The sequence below is a fragment of the Diadema antillarum genome, unplaced genomic scaffold, assembly GCF_040938485.1.
Source record: "Diadema antillarum isolate AM-2024a unplaced genomic scaffold, OU_Dant_1.0 seq00002278_RagTag, whole genome shotgun sequence".
NCBI classification, from domain to species: domain Eukaryota; kingdom Metazoa; phylum Echinodermata; class Echinoidea; order Diadematoida; family Diadematidae; genus Diadema; species Diadema antillarum.
The window spans coordinates 112,513-136,655 of record NW_027272903.1 but is presented as its reverse complement, the minus strand read 5'-3'; the positions used below and the strand labels follow the sequence as shown (position 1 = coordinate 136,655).

General features: G+C 38.4%; 1 protein-coding gene across 1 annotated transcript in view; it reads right to left on the bottom strand.

Moving 5' to 3' along the window:
• The window catches only part of LOC139714457 (sorting nexin-29-like), a 43,480-nt gene extending 28,983 nt beyond the window's left edge, over nt 1-14,497 (bottom strand). The window contains exons 1-3 of the mRNA XM_071626167.1: nt 14,415-14,497; nt 13,738-13,947; nt 7,505-7,563 (exon numbers count right to left, since the gene is read on the bottom strand). Coding sequence (XP_071482268.1) covers nt 7,505-7,563; nt 13,738-13,940 — 262 coding nt within the window. The 5' untranslated portion in view covers nt 13,941-13,947; nt 14,415-14,497. The remainder of the gene's footprint in view (nt 1-7,504; nt 7,564-13,737; nt 13,948-14,414) is intronic.
• Between the last annotated feature and the right edge of the window lie 9,646 nt (nt 14,498-24,143).

The window sequence follows — 24,143 nt, the reverse complement described above, 5'->3', positions numbered from 1 at the left end:
AAATCGCTCAAACTTTTAGTATCAATGTACAACGATGTTTTCCATCCACATACGAAAAATCATGAGAAACGATCAAGAATTTTTCAAGTTATTCAACATTTCACGTTTCGTTGTCTCGGAAAACTACCCTCCGATTATTTCCAGACACATCTGGTCGCACCACTAAATATTCATGAAACTTAAGATACATATTCATAAGACATGTGCGGATGTTAGCAGAGTACTGTTCGCTTTGCCGAAGACCTACTTGTATGTTTGAAGCTACAAGTGAAAATAAATGAGGTGTTTTGTCAGAAATCTCAAATTGTGCGGGAGCAGCAAATGAGAATATGACGTCATATTCTAAGAAAATTAATTTGCACTTGCGCAATGAATGGACTTTCCCATGCTGCACCGATCCAGCGAACTGACTGGTCGATGCGTACTGTTACTGTGCGATATAGTGATGCGAGTGGCTGCTGTGGATGCCTAGTACTAGTACACTGTACGTGCATGAGAGTGGGCCGCGGGGTGTCGATAAGTAGCAGAGTACTGCTGAGGACTTCGTCACCTCATAAACAAGCACTTACTTTATCAGAACTGGCCTAAAGAAAGTGAGCAAAAATGTGAAAATCTACCAGTTATGATACCACTTGCAAATTTGTGACATTGGATCATTCGGACTTTACACAGATTTTACTGCACTAAGAATACAACTACGAGTTCCTGGTACGAGTTACGATCAGAGTACAGGTGATGTGAGCGCCAAAAAGATGTGGGTATGTGGGACTGTACCGTGTCTTCCCGTGTGGGAAAGACTATGAAATTTCATGCTCGGAATGAAGGTAGAAAGTGCACCTCTTTCTTAATGCTGTATCCTTTTGTAAAACGTCAAATGTTTAATGAATTGGTTTAAAAATAAACTTGAACTTGAACTTATTTCCAGACATATCCGGACGCATGACTTCTCGAATGTGATATTTTAGAGTTCCGTAAAGAAATACATGTACTTAGTATACAAAAAGAAAGTTTTTGTAGTTCACGAAGTCAAAATGTGAAATTTCAGCAACAATTTCTGACAATTATTTTCTGTTTTGAAAGTGAAGTTCTGCTCCAATTTTGAATATTTTATTGTCGTTATTTAAACAAGGTAACATAACGGCAGGTTAAAATGAGGTTTTTACTTTTCATAACAGTTTGGATTATCACGAAATATGAATTAATAGTAAAGTTACAGCAGTTTTGCTGCGACACTTTCCTAGCGGTTTTCATGTGAAATGTGTTCATTCAAGAGGAAAGCGAGGTCACATCAAAATGAAAACAGCGAGTTAATTGCACCCGTCCGCTGCAACTGTTATGAAATAGTACAGAGCATACCATCTTAAGAGGAATTCAAAGTGTATTTGATGAAAATCTGGTTTGGAATGACTGAAACATCCAAAGACAAAGTAAAACAAAGCGATCGTAATAAAATGTGGGTCCTACACTTTATTAGAATCACTCTGTTTTGGATATCTCAGCCATTTCAAAACCAATTTTCATCAAATAAATGTTGAATTCCTCATAGAATTACATGCTCTTTCATATTTCATACTTGGTTTCTCATTATCTCACCAAATAATGTAATAGAAACCTGAAATTAGGTCTCAACCAAAACTATACGATCCCTTTAACTTCGTTTCTTAGTCTCTTTTTGTTTGCTTGGAGTACCTACAAATTGCTGTATCTTACAAATAGCAGCTATTTATTACTCTAAATAAATAATTCAAAAAGGTCTCTAAAAACTGTGTCATTTACGAAGTCATGTCAGTCAGAATAGATTCATTCGCTCTTGTCCAAAACCTGGGCGAAAGCTGCTCAATATGATGTGTTTCAGAATATCAATAATATCAAACAAATAGATGAGAGTTATGCAAGTAAAATTATATGGGATATTATATATGGGATATATATGAAATTTTATGATTGGTGCACATTTCTTATATCTGTTATACTGTCATAGCAGAAAATAAAGTCTTTGCTCGGCAGTAACCTGTAATAAAAGAGGACCGATTTGGCAATGATTTGATGCCTTCAGACACATATTCCACTACAAATCACCACCTCTAGGAAAACTAGGCCGGGCGCGATATCACAAGATAACAAAGGAAAGCGATACTCAACTCATTTACCACTTTATATGTGCTATGCTCATATACATGTACCTCTTCAAATGCAAATAAATAGACACCATGACAGCAAATTGAAACAAATTTGCTACAAGCAAGTGTACAACGAACATATCATCGAAAGTCAAACTGCTGAATAGACTGAGTGATTACATGGTTTAAATGACAGCCCGCCAACATTACATATTGTAGGTTTTTACACTAAGCTCTGTACTTTCTCATGCCACTCTATATTCTGAGCATTTTTCCTACACATTTCTCTGAGGAACAGAGATATACAGTGTACCGTAAAGGATAACAAGTCATGACGTGTATGTCACACATTCTAACATTTTCTCTAAATAATCACAAATTAGAGCAAGGAACAAACAAACAAACAAACAAAGATTACCCATCAAACCCAAAAGATGTGAATACCTGAATTTCTATCGAAAGTGTCCACACAATTTAATCCCCACATGAAAAAAAACAAAAACAAAAGGAAAAAGAAACAGAAAAAAACTTTTCTGTGACAAATAGAAATCAATGAATTTTCATGGCTAACTATGGTATAGAATAAATTCTTAAGCACTTTCCCAGCATTTACTGTTGGAAATATATCATTCTTGCCCATACATTGTACACGTAATCCATCATTTCAAACAAAATACAGTATCAGGGAGTAGCTTGATCTGCATTCAAAATATATTGCTAATATCCACAATCAAGATGTGAAATACACCTTTAAAATCATGAATGCAATATCATCACTCATACAACCCTGTACACAAGACATTCATGTGTCTCGGGGGATGCATCGCTGATGGCACAGCCATGCATCATTTTCCTCCACAACTTGGACTGAGGCATTTATAATCTCAATATCAAATCAGCTTTTCTAATGAGCAAACTCGAGTATTATAGATGATGTGCAGTGCTTATCACTTGAATGTTAAACAGCACTGATCATTGTTTGGCATTTCTTAAGAACAGGGAGGCTGTACACTGTATGCGTCCTTTATGCACTACCGTTATTCAGTGGTTCTTTGTTTGTTTTTTGTTTGTTTTTTTTTTTTTTTTTGGGGGGGGGGGTTGGTGTCTTCACATAGCTGTATAGAAACTGGGGATGAGCTACTACATGATATAGCATCTACATAATTCGCAGAAGCACAACACTTTATAAAATGGGAATTGTTCCGGACAATTTTGCAAGCAACTTGGTTGAATTTGCAATTCAGAACTGCAGGGATAGAATGAAAAGGGGGAAGGGTGAAATATCCAGGGAAAATTTCCTGCCCAGTGGATGATATCTGAATAGCACAAGCACAATACACTCCAGTTGCTGGTAGAAGGTCAATAACCACAAGTTGTTAATTTTAAGAATGTCTGAAGACTTGCACAGTTCATGAGATGACTCTTTTGGTGAAGCACGCACATGAGCAGCACACTTTGCCTTCATGGCACTTCATCTGATGAGGCAAACCATTTCCAAAATCTTGAGATACTGGGATCGCTGCAGGCCCCTTGGGCAATATCATCCTAATTTTGGGTTATTTATGTCTTGCCCTAGGGGCTTCACTCTATAAAGTAATCTCCATTGAAGCTCAAATAACAATAACAACAGAGACCCATGGGTTTGTGATGTCTCTAAACGTGTTTATTATGATTTCTAATATGCATTACCAGACATTTTATGTCTGTAGTGAATATCAGATTGTTTACCTTACTCATAATGGGTGAAATATAATAGGGAAAGCTAAGGTCTTCTCAAAACCAAAACCTATCGACTCAGATCTCAAGTATCACTTTAATTTGCAGGTTTTTGATGTAGTTTGTTTTTGTGCTTTATACAATAATATTTCAATGTATGCAACAGACAATAAAACTGCCAATTTGATTGGTGTTTATAGAGGAAGCAGGAAGTGATCAAGAGTGTGATGAGGGCGACCCACTCAAAAAAAAAAAATCAAAAACATGTGAGCTTCAAACTAATTTGCATAATCACATTAAACAGAAAAAAAAACTTTAGGCATAATGCTTAAATTTTGTATTCTTTTTGTATCCCATCCATCATCAACAAACCCAAACCAGTCAACTCAAATCTGATTGTAAACTCTATAGGAATATTGTCTCCAACTAAAAATAAGCCAGTTTTATAGTGTATTCATAGTAACTGTATTTTTTCCTCCAATTACGAACTTGAAAAAAAGCTATTGAAACCACCTGTAAATATTCCACACATTTTAATATTTGGAATGCACTTTGTTTAAAATTTACAGTACATATATATACCAGAAGAGCTTCACATATACCACGGGGCAAGCTCCTTTGTCATTCCATATATATGGGAAAAATCTTTGTTTAGGTGAGCATCGAATTTGAATATTGCAACGGACTGACATTCACACGGACAGTTTCTGTAATGTATTCCAACTTTATGGATTTTTTTTCCCCACAGCATAGTAATGACATATTTAATTCTCATGCTCCCTCCCATTCAGTTCCACAGTAGGCAGGAATTCACTTACATTGTAGTTGTTGCTAGGTCGGGCAAGCCTCCCACAAGCTTTACGGTTGTTAAGGGCAACTTTTGTGAACATAGCATGCCTAAAATTTGAGTACATCACTGAACTGATCTATTGCTCTTCATCGACATAAAAATGATTAGCATGGGCATACAGTAGTGTACATACCACAGTCCGCAGGTTGGATTTGAACCAACAATCTCCTGAGTGCTACACAGGAGTTGTATCCACTAGACTACCATGCTTTCGGCTGACAGCTTGTGTGGTTCTTATCCTTATAGCAGCGGGTACGGCACATTTATTCAAATTACTGAATACTTGTATCGAGTTGTTTATACAGCAACAGATTGACATGCCCTTCATCGACATACATGAGCACTGATTGTTCATTGTTTAAGCAGCCAGAATACAGAAAAAGTATGAATATAATGCAGAGCTGCCAACTTTTGTAAAAGCCTTTCAGTACTTCGATGGTTGAAAATCAGTAATTTGCACCTTTTTTGAGTGAAAATCAGTAATCCTCAACAGTGTAATAGAATATATCACAGACAATGATTTCTAATATCAGTAATTTGCTTGTAACCATCAGTATTCTTTTCCAATTTCAGTAGAAATTACTGAAAATCAGTACTAGTTGGCAGCTCTGATAATGACTAGAAATGATCTCTGATTAACCTCTAAAATGAAAGCTGAATTAAAAAAGGGGAAAAAATATGATTTCTCTGTGTTTTTTTTTTCTTTTTATCTTCAAGACATCATTCTCTGCATTGTGATGTCTCCTCCATCTGCTGTTCACCTATTGTAAAAGTGGATATTTTTGCGCTGCTAATTTTTCGCGCTTGGCCGGTTAAGAAGAGTTTCGCATGTTTTTAATTCCGCGGAATCAAGACATCACGCAAAGGAACATATGCCACGCAAAAATATTTGCGTGCTTTTATTTTTGCGCTAGTTTCTGGTTGCGCGAAATGCACGGAAATTTCCACACCGCGATAATTTCCACTTTTACAGTATGATATTAACCCTTTCAATGCCATGGACATTTGTCAGTGTGTACAATGCTATGGAGTTTCCTGTGCCAACTGGCACTCAAAACACACACAGAGTTAAAGAAATTTGATCTGATGGCTGCACTAACCTCACAAATGGTTGGAACCAAGTACAACAAAGGTGCTCTAGTCTACCAGTTTGTGAGCAAAATTAATCATCCTATAGTGTAGATTCTACCTTATACAGGTTCTAGCCGCAGTCAGTAACAAATCATGTTGCCTAGCCGGTGTGTATCTCTACTGTTTGTATTTCTACCTGTAGCTAAAGTAGGCTAGCTTACTGCAGTATCTAAATTTAAGAATACCTCCCCTCCCTTGAGGGCATATGTTGTAATAACAAGCTATTGAATACATACTCCTGTTTCTAATTCTTGCACTTCCATACTTGGAATCCAATTTCCATGAATAAGTTGTTCCTATGTCAGGCAAGCCTTCCACAAGTTGTCTAGTTTACTATAAAACACAAAATGTTTGTGTGCATTTTAATCTCGCGAATTTTGCAAGAGGGAAGATTTGCAAAATTAAAATGAACGTAAAAGTTCTTGTCTACACTATGACACGCCAGTGGCAATTCACAAAAATTTCATACCGCCCAAAATATCTTACTTTAGGCTGCGTTTATCTAAAAATTTTTACCTCGTTTCTGATTGGTCAGCGAGGGTCGGACTTCGTCTCCGTCGCTTAGCCCAGGATTATTTTTTCATTCTGTTTACACTCACTTGCTTGGCACCGCAATTGTGGTGCTAGCACCGCAATTGCGGTGCTAACCCTGCTATTTTGCAGGGCCAGATATAACCGGACTATCGGTGGGGCTAGCCCACTTTGGCAAAAACGAGTGTAAACAGAAAGTGGGCTAAGGATAGTCCCGTACCAACAGTGGGGCTAAGGCCCCCCCTTAGCCCCACCGTTGCTACGGGACTAAGCAAAAATTTACAAGTGTAAAAAGCCCTTTACAGTACTCTAGAAATTATGTTTGCATATTTTTTTTTTTTTTTTTTTTTTGGGGGGGGGGGAGGGCGGGCTGATGATGTCTAACAATCTAGTCATGCACTGACATAGCAACATACCAGAATCATTGCATAGGGCCTAAACCATTGATTTGTCTTACAATCTTCTTTTTGGAAGCCCCCAAGTTATGGTCAACATAAGTTACAGTGTTTTAAAACTGAACAGGCCTATACAACCATAGATACTATGTATATGCAAATCACGGAAAGAGACTAAAGTACAAAACTTACTCAATTTCATGTAGGCCTAAAGGTTGCTCTGAACAACCAGAAACTTTGCCAAATGTTTTCTTGACACTGCAACAAATGATGCATGAAACCTGAATTTCATGCACTGGACTGCATTGAGTATACAGTATACAGGCCCAGGTGTACGCAATAGCTTGTGATCAGGCCCTGAGAAGAGACCTATAATCTCCATACAGTGTATCGACTACTACAGTTTAATAAACCTTTGCATATTGGCAACAGTTGGTATAAAAGTGCACACTGAGCTACACTGTGCCTCCTCTCCATGATGATATACAGTGTATCATTGTTGTCTTGTATCATTATGCATGCCAAATGCTCTACAACTAAATTACACAACTTATGAAAGGGCATTATCGCGAAATAGTCCACCACTCCATTAACCGCCATTCATTTCGTCATTGCCGGGGACTTCTTTCAACCTCCATAGACTTTGCACATATAGTGGAGACGCACACGCAGAACGAGAGGGGACCGATATCACGATTTGGCCAACTTAAGAACAAATTACAATGTGGAATTACAAAATGAGAAAATATGGCTAAATTTACCTGGCTCTGGGTCTGACTTCATGAGAGGTAGACTAGGTAAGTTAAGTCCAGTCATCTGTCTGCAATAGAAGACAAGGATAAGGGCATACAATGTATCAGCTGAAGAAGGGCGCAGGCGTAACACATGTTTCAAATCAAACATGAATATAATTATCTTTTTGTACAGCCCATGTGCAGGTTTGGTAAATGAAAATATGACTATAATACCCAAGGCTGCAAACCTTGAGTAAGAGTGAGACACTGAGGGAGTGAGTGACCAAATCTGATCGATCAAAGCGATGGTGGTGGTGGTGGGGAGGGGGGGGGGGTGTCTTCCTTTGACAATTTTACATTTAAATGCATACGGAAAGTGTGCCTGTGGGAAAATCTCGAAAGTTTGGGCTTGGGCATATTGAAAGTTCTGATTATCAGGGATTTGGGGACATTTAACAATCAAGTTCTAAACCTGGTGAACAAAATAATGCCCAAATGTGTGCAAGATAGTTAAAAGTATAAACTTTTTTTATGAGACTCTAACATTCCCTTTTTTTCCAGTCCTGAGGTATTAACAAGAAGATTTGAAGAAAAACTGGAAGGATTTGTTCCATATCACATTACTACCAACTTCTATCAGGGTATGGAATTTCGCCATTTTTTTTTTCTGAAATATTTGTACAGCTTAAAATTGTTAAAGACAAGAACCTCTTCCTTGGTATCCATATCAAAACTCTCTGGAAGAGTGGCTTGGAGCATGGAACATCAAAGCCACAGAAATGCTACATGTATAAATTGTCATGTTACAGAACATGGACGCTTACACACATAACATATGTAAATTTGCAAATACAGTGGAAACTCGATATAACGAGATGGTCGGGACCGAGTCATTTTCCTCGTTATAGCCGATATCTCGTTATATCAGTAGGCATAAAAGAAGGCATAAAATAAAGACATTAATTTGCACATGTGGGACTACCCATCATATTTCAATCAATACTGATAACTTGATATTGTGTGTGAGGGAATTACTCACCTTTATGGGTAAGAAGATGTTTTTCACCAAGGAAATCCAATATCAAGAATGTGTTTATTAATTGTAGATGTTTGAATTTGTAAATTTATATAGCTTGCGATTGTATCAAGATCGTCTGTGGATTGGCATGTGGTTATCGTATGGGTGTGTGTTGTGTGGAAAGCTTAGATATGGTCTGCACAATGCTGTGTGTGTATGTGACACATTCTGTATGTACATTATATGACTGCGTGTGTGTGAAGACGGGGAATTCCCTAAGTAGAAGGCCAATCACAGCATCAGATTGCCTCACACCTGCTAAACGTCATGATGATGTCATGTATACATATGGCCGTCCCACCACATTTTCTGCATGTATCAGTGTGCGTGCACACACACACTTCACACGTACAACATGCAGTGCTAGCTGGAGTGCACTGAAGAAAATGATTATGTGTGTACAAGACAGTTTTTGGCGCATCACGCTTTACAATCTCGGAAGATGATAGCACAGGCGAAGTAAGCTTTACCGAAGTCATTTTGCTTTACCTCGCTATAGCAGGTTTGATTTACTATGTTTTTCTTTGTTTGGAAGTTACAAAATTTATCTCGTTATAGCAGTTATTTCGTTATAGCCGATCTCGCTATAAGAGTAGCATTTTACATAGACTTGTGTGGAAGGAAATTTGGGACCGAGAGAATTTCCTCGTTATACCCGATATCTCGTTATAGCAGTGTTCGTTATACCGAGTTTCCCCTGTATTTGCAGTAAGAGATTCCACCTCTTCTCTTCAACAGTGAGCATACATGTGTGTGTGTGTGTGTGTGTGTGTGTGTGTGCGTGTGTGTGTGTGTGTGTGTGTGTGCGCACGCGCGTGCACACATGTGTGTAATCTTAAAATTAGTCTGTTCTTGTATTGCAAGTGTTTTGCAAGTGTATCCAAACTAGGTAATCCATTTTTCTCATTTTACAAAATAACTGAACATGTTCTCAATATGGGAATATGGTAGCATTAAAAGCTAAAGAAGCATTCAATGAGATAACATGTCATTAATTTGTTTGTGATGAGAAAAATTCACAGTAAGTTGCAGAAGGCTTTGATGCTTCTTGCCAGCAACTCAAGAGACTGCTGTCTTTTCCATAACAGTATCCTGGGAACAAGATCCAAGGGACTGGAACTTGATGAGCATATGGCTTAATTGCAAACACAGATCACAAGAATTCTCTTTCAGCTTGTCATGGGAGACCCAAAGTCACATTAGTCGTACATGATGACATTATGATCCCATCCACACAGTCTTTTTCTTTTTCTTTTTTAACAATCTGTCTCTATCACCCCATGCCATTATAATTGGTTTAATACACAATGTATGTGACCATGCATCTCAAAACCAACAAAAAGTTGTATACCCTGATTTTAAGGGAGAACTCAAAACAGATGAAATGGGTTAACCTAGACAATCTTGAGTTTTTCATATTTTCTAAAAGAGAAATTCTTCTCCTACACTATTCTTCAGTTTGGGATCATAAAAAAAAAAGAGAAATTGTGTTTTTAGCAGTTTTTCTAGAACACCTTTGTGTCGCATACCATAGTGTGATTAGGTACCATGTCTTAGAGGCCCCTTTTCATTCCTTAAAAATCCTTTACACACTCTTCACTTTCAACTCTAATCATTTTTGAAAGGATGATGCTGTACTGCTTTGAAGAGAGACACCCCCATTACATTACTATTCTCTGGTCATCTAGCACAAGATCGGCGTACAATTCTATGGAAACCAGTGGTTGTGCGTTTGTCCTCGAGAGAGAAGGGCCCGGTTTCTCATGCAAACGTATGCCCACTCCCCTACAAACACCACAGGTCACTAGAAGTGCAACCCGTGCAGGCGAGGATAGGCAGGCGAGGATATCTAGCACGATCTTTACCTCAGACTTGCGCCAGACTGACCCCAGACTTGTGCTTTGTGCCATGACCATGTAAAGAGGTGACCCATCATCTGAGGTAAACACGGCACAACCTCTGGAGGTTGTGCCATGTTTTGGGGGACTCTCAAACAGTGTATCAGAGTTTTGGCATTGAGATACAACTGTAGCTTTACCTGGCAGAAAATCCCATCGTACCTTCAGTGTATACTCGAGGTCTAGAATATTCATGTACAACTGTACCGTGTACTGTATGTAGTTTCCAGTTAACTACACCTGTAGTCTGTATAGTGTCCACTAAAACTCATTCTTTTCCAGTACACATTGTAACATTATGATACATGAGTTTCCCAAATTCATGCATTTTTATGATTTCATTTCCAGTCTAGAATAGAACACTGAGGTCATGGTTGACAAAGCTCTATCCATCTTCATGGATCTTTTGCATGAATCATGCTAAGTCACATTTTGGTAATCTATAGTAGATTTGAAGATGGACAGCAGCCCCCCCCCCCCCCCCTTCACAAAACACACTCACAAAAACCACAAGAGTTAATAACATAATTTACCTTGAAAGCACTTCACTGCAACTACTCAGCTATGACAATTTCAAGTACTTACGTGTACATGTTTGTATGCACAACAGGTTTTGTTACCATGGTAACTGCAGTCATTGTGACTAAACATTGTGACAAACCTTATCATGAGAAAGGACCTTGATGTACATACAGCAGAACTTTATGCCTCCTATATCTCTCTACTCTTACACCTTACAATGTATCTGTACAGTAGTGGCAGAATCAAAGTATGTTATTAAAAAAAAAACTTTCAATAAATAATGCTTCACCTTCAAAGATTTTGATATTTTCACACAGAAACAATGAGATGGTGATGATCACTTAATCTGGTGATGTGAGTCAAACAAGGTTCAGGAAGTCTAGCTGATTAGATTTTTACAAACTTGAAATCTTGCCAAGGGCACCTGAGAGTCTTATGAGCACAAGATTTCCTCAGATTGGCAATGCATGACCCCTTCTCAATGAACCATGTTCATACCTGTCTTTCCATTGATGCTGTAAAGGCATTTCATATTCATGTGTGTATGTTATTGTTTAGTAAATACGAAAAAGAAAGTTTTATTGAATGTGCCCTCTTATGTACATGTACAGTAACATTATTTCTATGCATTGTTATTCATTAAACTCATAAAGGCTAAAGCCCTCATTTACGAGATGATGCATTTGATATATAATTTTTTATTTTTGCCTGTTAATAATGTTATTGCTTTTGAGTTGGGTTTCACAGGTACTTTTTATTAACATGACTTACATGTATACATTACTCTAGGTCAATGGAAAGTGAATACATGTAAGTTTGATTTTGCTGACAATTATAAACACATTACTTCAATATGACTAGTACAGGTTGTTATGGGCACAACAGATTTTTTTTTTTCTTCAAAATTCAACCGGCATTTCCTCATGTGGAAATGCATTTAAAATCTTGATAACACAAGATAATGTTAATAGCTTTGTTGTATCACAAGCATTTCACAGTCAAAAGGAGATATTGCCATCACAGATCAAGATTCCCCATCCTGTGCTAAGCCAGGGGGAAACCCCACAACCATTATTACGAAATGAAAGGACTCTCATATATACAGTTTTGTTTATTACTTCCGCCAAGGGAGGAGATTACGGTTTTCAACGGCGATGGTTTGTTTGTTGGTTTGTCTGTGTGCAAAATAACTCAAAAAGTTGTCAACAGATTTAGATGAAACTTACGGGAAAGGTTGAGAACGACACAGGTAACAGATTATTAAATTTTGGTAGTGATCCAAGAATTTTTGTGGACTTTATGAAGGATTTTCTATATTTTGGCAGGTAGGGTCAATGAACTTGGGAGTTCAAGCTGCGCATTTTTTTAGGTTTGCATGTATACACACACTAAAGTATATGTGCTTTAGTTTCTGCCAGGGCGAGGTGCGCCGTGCAACTGGAATTGATGACATACACAAAAGGCTTTGAACTATATATTGGGAAATCAGGTGATTTTCAGCACGTATGGGTGGAAATCACTGATCTCTATTGAAGAACAAGATCAGTGGTGGAAATGAGCTGCTTGGCGGAGGTCTGCGCTCTCAGAGTGCTTCTCTAGTTAGGAAATGAAAGGACTCTCGTTCAGTTTTGTTTATTGAGAGTGAGTTTTGACTTTAAAATTGGCATTGTCTCTCTTATCACATAAAACTCATGAAATTCATGAGCTTTAACAATAGAGGGTAACATTGTACAACATCTCTAACAGACTTACATGTATAATACTGAAAAGTCCTATGATAAAGTGCTTTACAGCTGTAGTTCTATAACGTGATACATATACACGTGTATCCATTAACTGGGCAGTGATAAGTGGTAAAAGTTTGTACCTTTTCACCATTCCCAAAATGTGATGATTTTATCAATAAAACCTTCATAAAAACAACTAGAAAGAATAACCTTGGATTTCTGCATAGTTTACACAAACATTTTTACCACTAGGAAGCCTCTAGATCCTTCAAGTGCATTCGAGTCAATTGATTAATTTTTGTATATAAAAAAAGAGAAATTGATTTTTTTTCCCTAAGTCCACTTCGGGAGTTTCGGAACTGATGTTACTGCTAACATTCATAACTTTTATGTCCACTGTCAATAAGAATTCTAACATGTAAGACGTAAAATCCTTTTAACACATGATATTCAACATATTTGGGAATGATTGTTTCCAGTACGGTACCTGGTAAATCATTCTACTGGCATTTCAAATCTACAAGCACCTGCTTATGTCTGTATTCCTTGCAGCTTTAGTTGGTGTTCTTTTAAAATGTAATCTATACCACAATAAAAGAGAGTTTTCATGAGGGTTATATCTTAATGGTGTTACCACAAAACCTCTCTTCCTTACATCTCGAATTACATGCTTTACAAGAGCATTCATAGTGGTCATACTTTACAGAAAAGATCATGACTAGTTACTGTATACGCCATATATTTTGCAAGTCTAAATTTTTGTGAATCGGGAATTCCCGATGATTTCGCAAGTGGTTAAATTCGCGATTATGGAGTCCTGTACTGAACAGAGAAATTTACTTGCGTACGTCACATCCACATTGGGATCAGAGTCAATATTTTCGTGTGTCTTTGATTTCGCGAATAGCAACTGACTCGCAAAATTCGCGAAAATAAGAACCTCGCGAAATTTGTGAAAATAAGAACCTCACTAAATATTCGGCGCATATACTTAGATGAATTCAAGCTTTCAATGGCACAACATTTTGCACTTACTGTAGAGCACTGAGTGGGTTGGACATAGGCTTCTTGAGTCCGTGCTGCAGCACTGCCTCAAACTGGGCGCAAAGGCATGACACTCTGCTGTCCGCATCGGTGGCGAGCTCCGACTTCCCTCCGAATCGCACCTGGCATTGCTTGACCGCATCCAACAGGCGGTCAAGCAAGTTTTGCCGCTCTGCTGACACGGGTTGAGCCATTTCTTTCCTAGTTTCAAAATGAATTTGAAGTGATATCAGATATATGACTTCAATGACAACAACGTTAAAAAAGTCTGACCACTCACTACGCAAACAATTTTGCCAACTCGCATACATAATTATGAAGGGTATGGTATGCAATTACATGTGTATTATGTGAGATTAAAGGTGAAGTCCAGATGATTTTTATAATTTCACATCACACAGCAGGGTGCTAAATAATTCTTTACCACTTGCCCAGTCAGGTTAGCAGATTTTTGGAGAGCCACTGGTGGCCTACCAGAAACATAGTGGAGACATCTTCATGACTGAGAAGATATCTCGTAGACAACTCAGAGACCATGACACCTCCACAACATAGTAAGCGTCTTGAAGACATCTCGGAGATGTAGCAGTGGTATTTCCGTGACTTTTTGGATGAATAAGTTATTTTGTTTGGAAACATCCCCAAAGTCACCCTTTTAAAATAGTCACCTTCTTGGTGAGATCTAGAGTGCAAGCCATGTGTCCTTTGAGTCGCAAGAGTCACAGGGACTGATAGATTAGTCCCAGCAGTCATTGCGACGTCTCCTCCATTGATATAGGCCCTTAACATAGCCTACCCAGGTAGACCCGTAGACATCTGTATGATTAGCATAGCATAGCCCTGTAATGTCTGATGATAAATGTAAAATTGCAATAGTTCAAATTTGTATGTCTCATGCTAGCAAAAAGATAGCAGGCAGTAGCTATATATCACTGATCAAATGTTTGTTTCAATGTGGGCCATACACCATTTCAGTAATTATGTATTTAAATTCTATCCATGCTTTGTTCACAACACTAAGTTACTCTTAAATTAACCACAACACTTGCTGGAGGCTTGCCCTACCTAGCAACAACGTAGTGAATTCCTGCCTAGAAACATCCATCATAAATTGTATTACATAACAATTACAGAAACAGTCTATTTAGGATTTAAAACAATTATAGACAGTTTCTAATAAAGGAACAGAGTCCCAATTACAAGTCAGTGTTGTCTGTATCTGTATCATGTGTAGACACGGCTCTGATAGATACGTCCCTTGCTGCTACAGTGCACACCCACCTGTATTTAAAATTGTGATGTCACAACTCACAACTGTGCAAAAACAATCCTTCCAATAAGGTAATTAGTGGAACAGATACACTGTAACTAAAAAGTTAGACCACCTAGCCCCAGCTACAGTATATACCAAAAGAAACTTTGCGTTAATCAACATTAACGTTTCATTAACGCAAGCGCTTTCACCTGAATCGTTAGTAACGCAAATTAACGATGTTTCGTTAAAATTAATGATAGGTAACGCAAGAACTCACGCGAGATTTTGGTTTTGTAACGAGACCTGGTGAAAGGACGACGTAGCCCCTGCCGAGTGTAGCGATTTAGCGGAGTCTTTTCGCGAATCGAATCACGATTTCGCGAATTGTTAATTTGCGACCGGCGTCACCAAAAACGCACGCCGGGCCACCAAAAAAGCCGGATGTTTGCCTTTAGTTTTGAAAATGAACAGCGGTAACTATCGGCTCCGTAAGCTGCTAGAATAAATGTCAGATGTTTGCTCTTAATTTTGGAAATGAATAACGGTAATATTCGACTCCGTATTATACAAAAATAAATGTCGGATGTTTGCTTATACTTTTGGAAATGAATAATGGTACGATTCAGCTCCGTACGATGCTGAAATTAATGTTAAATATTTGATTTTGCGTTCGGAAATGAATAAGGATAAAATACGGCTCCGGAAGATGCTGAAATAAATGTCGAATGTTTGCTTTGACGGTCGAATATAAATGATAATGATATTCAACTCCGCACGATGATGAAATAAATGCCGGAAATTTACTTTTACGTTCGAAAGTAAATAACAATAATATTCAGCTCTGGAAGATGCTAAAGTAAATGTCGAATTATCCCTTTGGCGTTCGGAAATGAATAACAATAATAATCAACTTCGTACAACGATGAGATAAATGTTGGATATTTGCTTTTACTTTCGAAAGTGAATAGCAACAACATTCGGCTCCAGAAGATGCTGAAATAAATGTCAGATGATTGTTTTTACGTTCGGAAGTGAATAACAGCAATATTTTGCTCCATACGATGCTAAATAACTGTCGGATGTTTGCTATTAAATTTCGAAATGAATAACAGTAACATTTAACTGCGTTTCATGGTGAAGTTAATGTTTGCTTTGACGTTTGGAAATGAATAACAATAGTATTCAACTCCGTCCAATGATAAATAAATGTCTGATGTTTACTTTTATGTTCGAAAGTAAATAGTAATAACAATCAGCTCCGGAAGATGCTAAAATAAATATTGAATGTTTGCTTTGGCATTTGGAAATGAATAACAATAGTATTCAACTCAGCACGATGATGAAATAATTGCTGGATGTTCGCTTTTACGTTCGAAAGTAAATGGCAATAACATTCAGCTCCGGAAGATACTAAATTATATGTCGAATGATCCCTTTGACGTTCGGAAATGAATAACAATGATATTCAGCTCCGTACGACGATGAAATGCCGAATGTTCGCTTTTACGTTCGAAAGTAAATAGTGCTCAATAACATTCGGCTTCGGAAGATGCCAAAATATATATGTCAGATGATTGCTTGAACGTTCGGAAGTGAAAAGCAGTAACATTCTGCTCCATAATTAAGATGCTAAAATAAATATCAGACATTCGCTATTTTTTAACATATCGAAATGAATAACAATAACATTCAGTTGCGTTTGATGTTGAAGTAAATGTCGGATGTCTGCCTTGACGTTTGAATGTGAAAAACAGTATAACATTCGGCTCCGTTACGATGCTGATCATGTCAGATGATTCATTTCACTTTCGAAAGTGGACAGCATTGACATTCGGCTCCTTCGATCATAAAATAACTGTCGGGTGTTTGCTTTTGAATTTGGAGATGAATAACGGTAATATTCTGCTCCGTACGATGCTAAAATAAGTAACAGATTGTTGCTTGTACGTTTGGAAATGATTAACGGTATCAATCGGCTCATAGATGATAAAATAAAGAGCGGATGTTTGCTTTCACGTTCGAAATGAATAAGGATGATATTCAGGTCCGTAAGATGCTAGAATGAATGTAGGTTGCTTGGTTTTACATTTGAAAATGATTAACGGTAACATTCGGCTCCGGATGGTGTTAAAATACTTGTAAATGTTGGATGATTGCTTGAATTTCCATCAGAAATAAATAACGGTAATTTTTGGCTCTTTACGATGCTAAAACAAATGTCGGATGTTTACAATGTCTGCAAATGCTCCCACTTTCTCATTTCAAACGTAAATTTTGACCACTTTAATAGGCATCAACTTTTATGATAATCTATAAGCATATTTGCAAAATCGTAGCACTCAGAATAACGGTTTAAGATGACTAAATTTTCTATTCATTTATTTTAGACGTGGGTACCTGTATCACTTCAGTAATACTTGATATTTATTTTTCTGTTTAGTAGGACCGGTAGTTTTGCTTGTTTGTTTTTCTTTTCAGGCCACCACAAAATAAAAATCAATCATTTTGGCGGCCCGATCGGGCCACCAAAATAAAAGTTAGTGTGGAGCCCTGGCCTTTTGTGGATAAAGTGTCTTGCTGAAAGGCAAATATCGGGCTTCGAGGGGATTGAAACCGCGAACCCGTACCATTAAATTGATTCAGATTTTACTTGTATTTGAAGGTCAACTTTAGATAGTGTTTTTTTTTTTTTTTTTTGCAATACAGCTGGGACTCCATGCGCATTTATTTACAACAACAGTATAATCGGAAGACGAGCAGAAAGAATGTCAGCACCAGGAGTAATCGCACCGGGCCGAAAGGGGAAAAGGAAAAGTATATCCTGAATCTACCCCCCACATCGACAAGAAGACAAATGAAAAAAAAAAAGAAAAGAAAAGAAAATGAATGGACCCACATGACGCATAATTTTGGAAAATCTGCGGGATATTCGTTATTTCATTTTGCTGTGTTCAAACTATACACCAGTATAGCTTTTCGAGTGTGATCTTAATGCGTATGAATGTTCTATGGACTTTAGGTTTATAATGCGAAAGAGGGTAACTTTACAACAATTAACGACATTGATAACGCCAAACAATAGGAAATTTCAGAGTGCAAGAAAAATAAGACGTCCCGGAAGTACGCCAGACATCATAATTGCTTTTTTTGTTCCTTTCTAGCTGCACAGCATCACCTAGGAAAATCGATTTGACCAAGAACAAAAGCGCGTCCCTCTTTTCTTCCTGGGCAATTACCCCGGACCCTTCCCCTGGCCCTAATCCTAACCATAACCCAAACTCCTCACCCTAAACCTAACCCTAATCTTTACTCTAACCTTACCATTAACCAGTATTTAGCGGGGGAGGGGGGGGGGCGGGGGTAATTGCCCTCTGGGGTTAATTGCCCGGATTAGGTTGCAACACACAACAAAAACCTCTTCCCTAGCCCTACATCTTCCCGATCTCCATGTGTTGTCAGGTGAAATGACATGTTCAAATACAAGAATAAAACAGTAGGTATTGATTGAAACTCGACACCCATTCATGCCAGCCAGGCCAAGCTGAAATGTCACTTCAAAGCACATTCCGACAGCTGGCTGGCAAAACCACATGGCAAAGGAATTTGCGCGCGCGTGTGGATTGCTCAATAAAATTGGAGGGCCTGGGAGCGGGAAAACAAGGGTGATTACTGAGTATAGTCTGTGAGTTTAATATCAAAAGTAGACCTTTCGAACAATTGCGAAGGTCATGATACTATTTTGTCTTCCTTTTGGACTAAAGAAAAAAATCACAAAGACGAGTTGAGTACACGTTGTATCACAATTTTTTTACATAGCCATGCAAAACGATTACTACACTCATGTCATGACAAGAAGAATCAATATTCCAAGACAAATACAAAGCAGCCTCGGGTACTGACGGTGACAAGAAACGCCACGCATTCACAATGCACGTTGGGGAGCAACAGGGAGGTGGGAAGAGACTCTTCCCGCCTCCCTGGGAGCAACATGGAGTTGGCAGGGAGGGGTGATCCTGGAGTTTGTGAGAACTTCCCGATACTCCGTGACAACAGGGAGGTGGAAGAGAGACACTCCACCTCTATGGTGACAACACGATTGTGACGATCTCAAAGCATGGACCCTACCACGCCCAGCAAATCTGCGTGCTACTTCTCAAAAATTTGAAGGAACTTTGTCTCTGATCTGTTGAGTTGTTTCTGCTGAATATCAGGAGCTTTTCATGCCTGACGTTCAAATGGATGGTTGCCAAAAATTTCATAATCTATAAATCTCTCAGTAATTTATTTTACCTTTATTTTAGGCTGTTGATGCTGCCGTAAAACATTAGAAATTTCATAGGAACTAGTCAGGATAAAGACAAAAACATCTCCGCACAAAACAAATACAAGTATCTTTTATTGTCATTGGTAGTCAAATTTGTGTTATACAGATACATTGTATGATTAAAGCAATAGGTATAGTATTAACTATTGTATTACACGTAGTAACACTTTCATGGTAAGTTTGACGTTTTAAAAATCGGAGGAGAGTTTTTTTTTTTTTTTTTAAAGGAGTGCAACCATTTCTAAACGTGAAGGCATGTTAAATGAAAGGGGAAAAAAAGAATCAACGTTTGTAATCCTGGGTCTTCGACTTGAGCTATCTTTAAGTAAACATTCCTTCTCTGTTCATCTCCAAGACCCCAGACTGTTCATGACCTCCGAGAATGCGCCAGTACGCGCGGTTTCTTCTGTTGATTGGTCTCTCTCTCTCTCTCCACCCCTCCCCATTCCCCACTCTGGCATCGTGGGATTTTTCATGTTTCTGGGTAAACTTTCATGTGAAGCGTGCCTATCAAGTCACCACTTGACTCACCTGCTGGCAGTGTAATAATGCGAGCAGAAAGTGGTAGACATTTTCTTCTGCTGCTGCTACTTTTACTGCCGAAATACTCGGCTTTGTCACCACACACTACCACCAGCTATTCGGCGAGACACACGTTGTGTATTGGAATATTATGGACTTTTGCACCTTCCTGAATTGAGTAAGTGTCTGACCGTTGTTGAAATCGTGACATCGCTAATGTTAGACAGTCGGCGTTAGTTTTAGGCTTGCGTATGCGTGATTTCGTGGGTTCAATGTTCGATGGAATATGTTGGCTGTGGGGAAAAATGTGGCTTCGAAATTTTTGCTTGCCCGATTCCACTGACTGCGCCCATGAGTACAAATTTGACGACCATGACAATACGACATTGCCAGGGGAGTTCTGCTCAACTACAAAATCTTTTCGGTATTTGATATCACTATTTAAATGCCTTCCGCCGGCAGGAAATTGTCCGTAGTAAATATTACGAACGACAGTTACTTAACCGAGGCATCTCCGAGTCTCGCAATTTCCGAGATTTCTTGCCAGTCCACATGACAAGTCCGCTAACGCAAGATCTAAAAATTAACGCACAGTAACGATTTGTAACGCACAGTAACGATCTCTAACGATCTGTAACGATCATTCACGCACGGTGATCGTTAATTTTGTAACGCAGAAAGATTAACGCAGTACCGATCGGCGCTTGCGTTACACGTAAATTTAACGCAAAGTTTCTTTTGGTATATACTGTAGGCCTCCACTATTACTAGGCCTGGTACTAGTAGTAGGAGAGTGGATCATATCACCAGACGCTTATTTTTGTGGCTTTGAATTCTGTACTCAGAGGATGAAATTTTAGGTACAAAGAACTCTAGAAAAATAACAAATTTTGCACAATTATGTGAAATTATTCACTCCAATTTTCGGAAAACAGACTTCCAGTTAACCCCTCAACGAACATTTTTTCTTTTACTATGGTGTGTATCGCATTATAATTCCAGACACAATTTTTTATTTTTTTATAATGAAATAATCAACGTCTTTTCACATCCTGTCCATGCACCAGAATCACAATTCATGCCCATGATTCATCATACACATTCCTACCAAGCGGAAGACAAAGAGAAAGTCGGCAAATTAGGCACAAATTTTTTACTAGTGCACGGTAAAGGTCTAACATGAACATTTTGAACAATTATGCCATAAAATCTTGTGATAAATCGACATCGACTTCGACAGACAGTGACAGCTACAGCTACAGGGCCATGGCCGTGTGTGTGGATAGATCTATTTAATCTAGACAGAGGTGTGTGCGTCTGGAATTACCAAATACTATGCTTTCCTGGGGCCTGTTTCACAAAGGTCGCACTTAGTAAGTCAGACTTAGCGCTAGTCAATCTTAGTCTAAGTGCGACTTTTTAAGTCTGTTTCACAAAGTCAATCTTAGGCTAAGACTGACTTATTCGATTTGAATAATAATGTACGAGCCAAAAATATGCAAATTAGCCATTTGTTGTCTGCTGATGATTTTTGAGTAATTTCTGGAAGGGAAATTGCTTTGATTTTCTGCAACTACGATTCATATGACATTACTGTATCATTCGTTATTCACAGTGCTCATTTACTGACTCATATTATTTCTCTTTTGTACATGAATAGCCGCTCGTTTGATGATTATTTTGATAGAATGAGATGTTTTGTGCATGAGGCCTCTTTAATCCAGTCCCATATGTTTATATTGGACTGTGTGAAAGTTCGGATGAATGGGGTTGCTCGCGCAGCTCGCAGCAGCTAGCTGGCACTGATATGATCTCTGCATTCTGTACAACCATTCACATTGCACAATTGGTAACTGTGGACCTTGGTAGAAGAGGATTCTGGCTAGCCTCTTGTTGCACACGAAGAGAAGTTTTCTTTTCCAACTAGCTAGGGTTGGTCGTAACTACAGAAGTGAGTGTAGCTTAATCTGTTAGTCATTAGGTAGGTCCTTGAAATTATGTAATTTGAGCAAGAGATGATTCATCGAAGGTTAGGAAGGGACTGAATATTATGAACTCTATGTGTGTTGTACTACTGGTACTTGTATTGTAATTTGTAGAGTCTGCTCATTACTAATATCATGTCATTAGACAATGTCTACATTTTCCCGACCAGACGCTGTTAATGCGCAGTGCAAATAACTGGGCTGTGTATAGTTATGTCTATAAACTCTTATCAGTTCTAGTATTAGTATGACTATCAATTAAACATACATGGCTATGCCTAACAGTTAGTGTAGAGTCTGTGCACTGTGTTATTAATCAAGCTAGGGGCACAGTGCCACATCTTCATGATTTTGAAGAAACAAAGTGCATGATTGCCCTAGACTGCATGTATAAGGTTAGTTAGAACCATAATAAATCATGGCTAATGGCTATCAACTGGTCGCATTTTAAAGTCCAATTGCTGGGCCCTGAGTTGAATTGGGAAGTAATTGATGAATTTATGCGTTTTCGGATTTTGGAATGTGTTTGAGAACTGCATCAATCGAAATTAGGCATAGAAACTACTAGGTCGACCTCTAACGTTTTCCGTGTATACGTTACTGTAGCCTTTGATGCAAGGCAGAGGTGACTGTCTATTGGCTAACCGTTTCCTCTAACTGACCCAAAATGCTGGGGGGGGGGGGGGGGTTGTTAATATGTCTTATTTTGTTTTGTTTTTTGCTTCCAGGAAAAAAAAAAAGAAGCATTCATTAAGATGTAACTGGTACCATAGAAATGGAAACTTGGCTAATTTCATTGGCAGTCATGTGTAGAGGTAGACCAATAAATCTGCCTCTTGTCGGGTAGCCTCTTGTTAACTGTATTTATACGGTCGCTAATGCAGTCGACCGTATTACAGACTGTACAGATACAATTAGGCTACCGAAGAAGAGACAAATTTATCGGTCTAACCAGTTAGTGTAGATAGACACAGCCCCGTCCTGTACACAAGAGGTATAATATTTCTAACAAGTATAGGTCTAACTAATTTGTTAGGTTTTTCTAATTTGTTGTGAATGCATGATATTTATAATGGATAGGCCTGCATTAATATTCATGGGTAAGCAGCTATTAAGAAGATAACACAGGCAAGAAAGGATTGGTAGAAATATAATTAATTTCCAAAGTCCAGATACATGTAGATTATATAGCTCTTTATGAGCTAAAATTTTGGTTTAACTTAAAACAGTTCAAACTATCAGTACATTTGTGGGTAGGGATCTATTTTTATGACTATTTTTAATTTGGACCATTGTTCAGTGAATAGTGTAGGAGTAGACCCTCTACGAAACTAGTGATTCTCTAGTTTGTTAAAAATACTGCCATCTCACTCAGGATAAGATAAAGTGGAAGAAATTAATGAATATTAGGAGTTGATTATGCTTTTGAACTTCCCATTTTGGAATTTAAGTCTGACTTTACGCATGGCTTCAGGCCATGCGTAGAGTTACGCAGGACTTGGTGGGACTTACGCATGACTTAAGTTTTGTGAAACAGGATTCAAAGTCCTGCGTAAATTTACGCAGGACTTAGGGATTTACGCAGGGTTTGGGGATTTACGCATGAGTTAAGTCAAACTTAAATCTTTGTGAAACACCCCCCTGTAATGCCAAATTACCATATTTGTACACCAGGCTCTAGGCCTAGGCTAACCACAAAGTGTAGCGTTACAAAAAAATTGTCTGTCAGGAGCGGAAGAGTCTTTAATCATTTTTTTCACATTTTTTTTTTATGGCTCTCCTCCAAGGGGAATCCGTGAAGCCAGACGTAGTCTCCGCGGAACATATCCCCAACAACTTGAACAAGATACAGACCGATCTCTCCGTCAAACCAGACTCATGCTACAGTGCTGCGAGTGCTAGTAGTAGTGGCAGTGCTTATTACTAAATTAATACTCAGAATCTAATATTAAATATTCAAAGTCTCTGTAGAGCAGATCCAAATGTTTAGTTTTGTTTGGTATTAAAGCATGCCCGGCTCGGATGTCCTGGGATCATGCAAAATCACACCGTGCAGTGTTACGCTGGCCCCTGGCCTGGGTGTTGACCCGTTGTCACTCGAGGATGAGACTCGACTCTACCGTGCAATGTATTTATAAATTAAATAAAGTTTTATATTACTTTTAACTCGGGCAGGTGTCTATGGGAAATGCGTGTTGTAGCAAAATCAGTCTGTCCTCAATCTCAATGGGTTTATGATGTGTCCTACCTGTCTGTAGTCTGCAGTTAGCACAAGCAGGTTTGGTACCCGATCTAGCAAATACAAAACGTG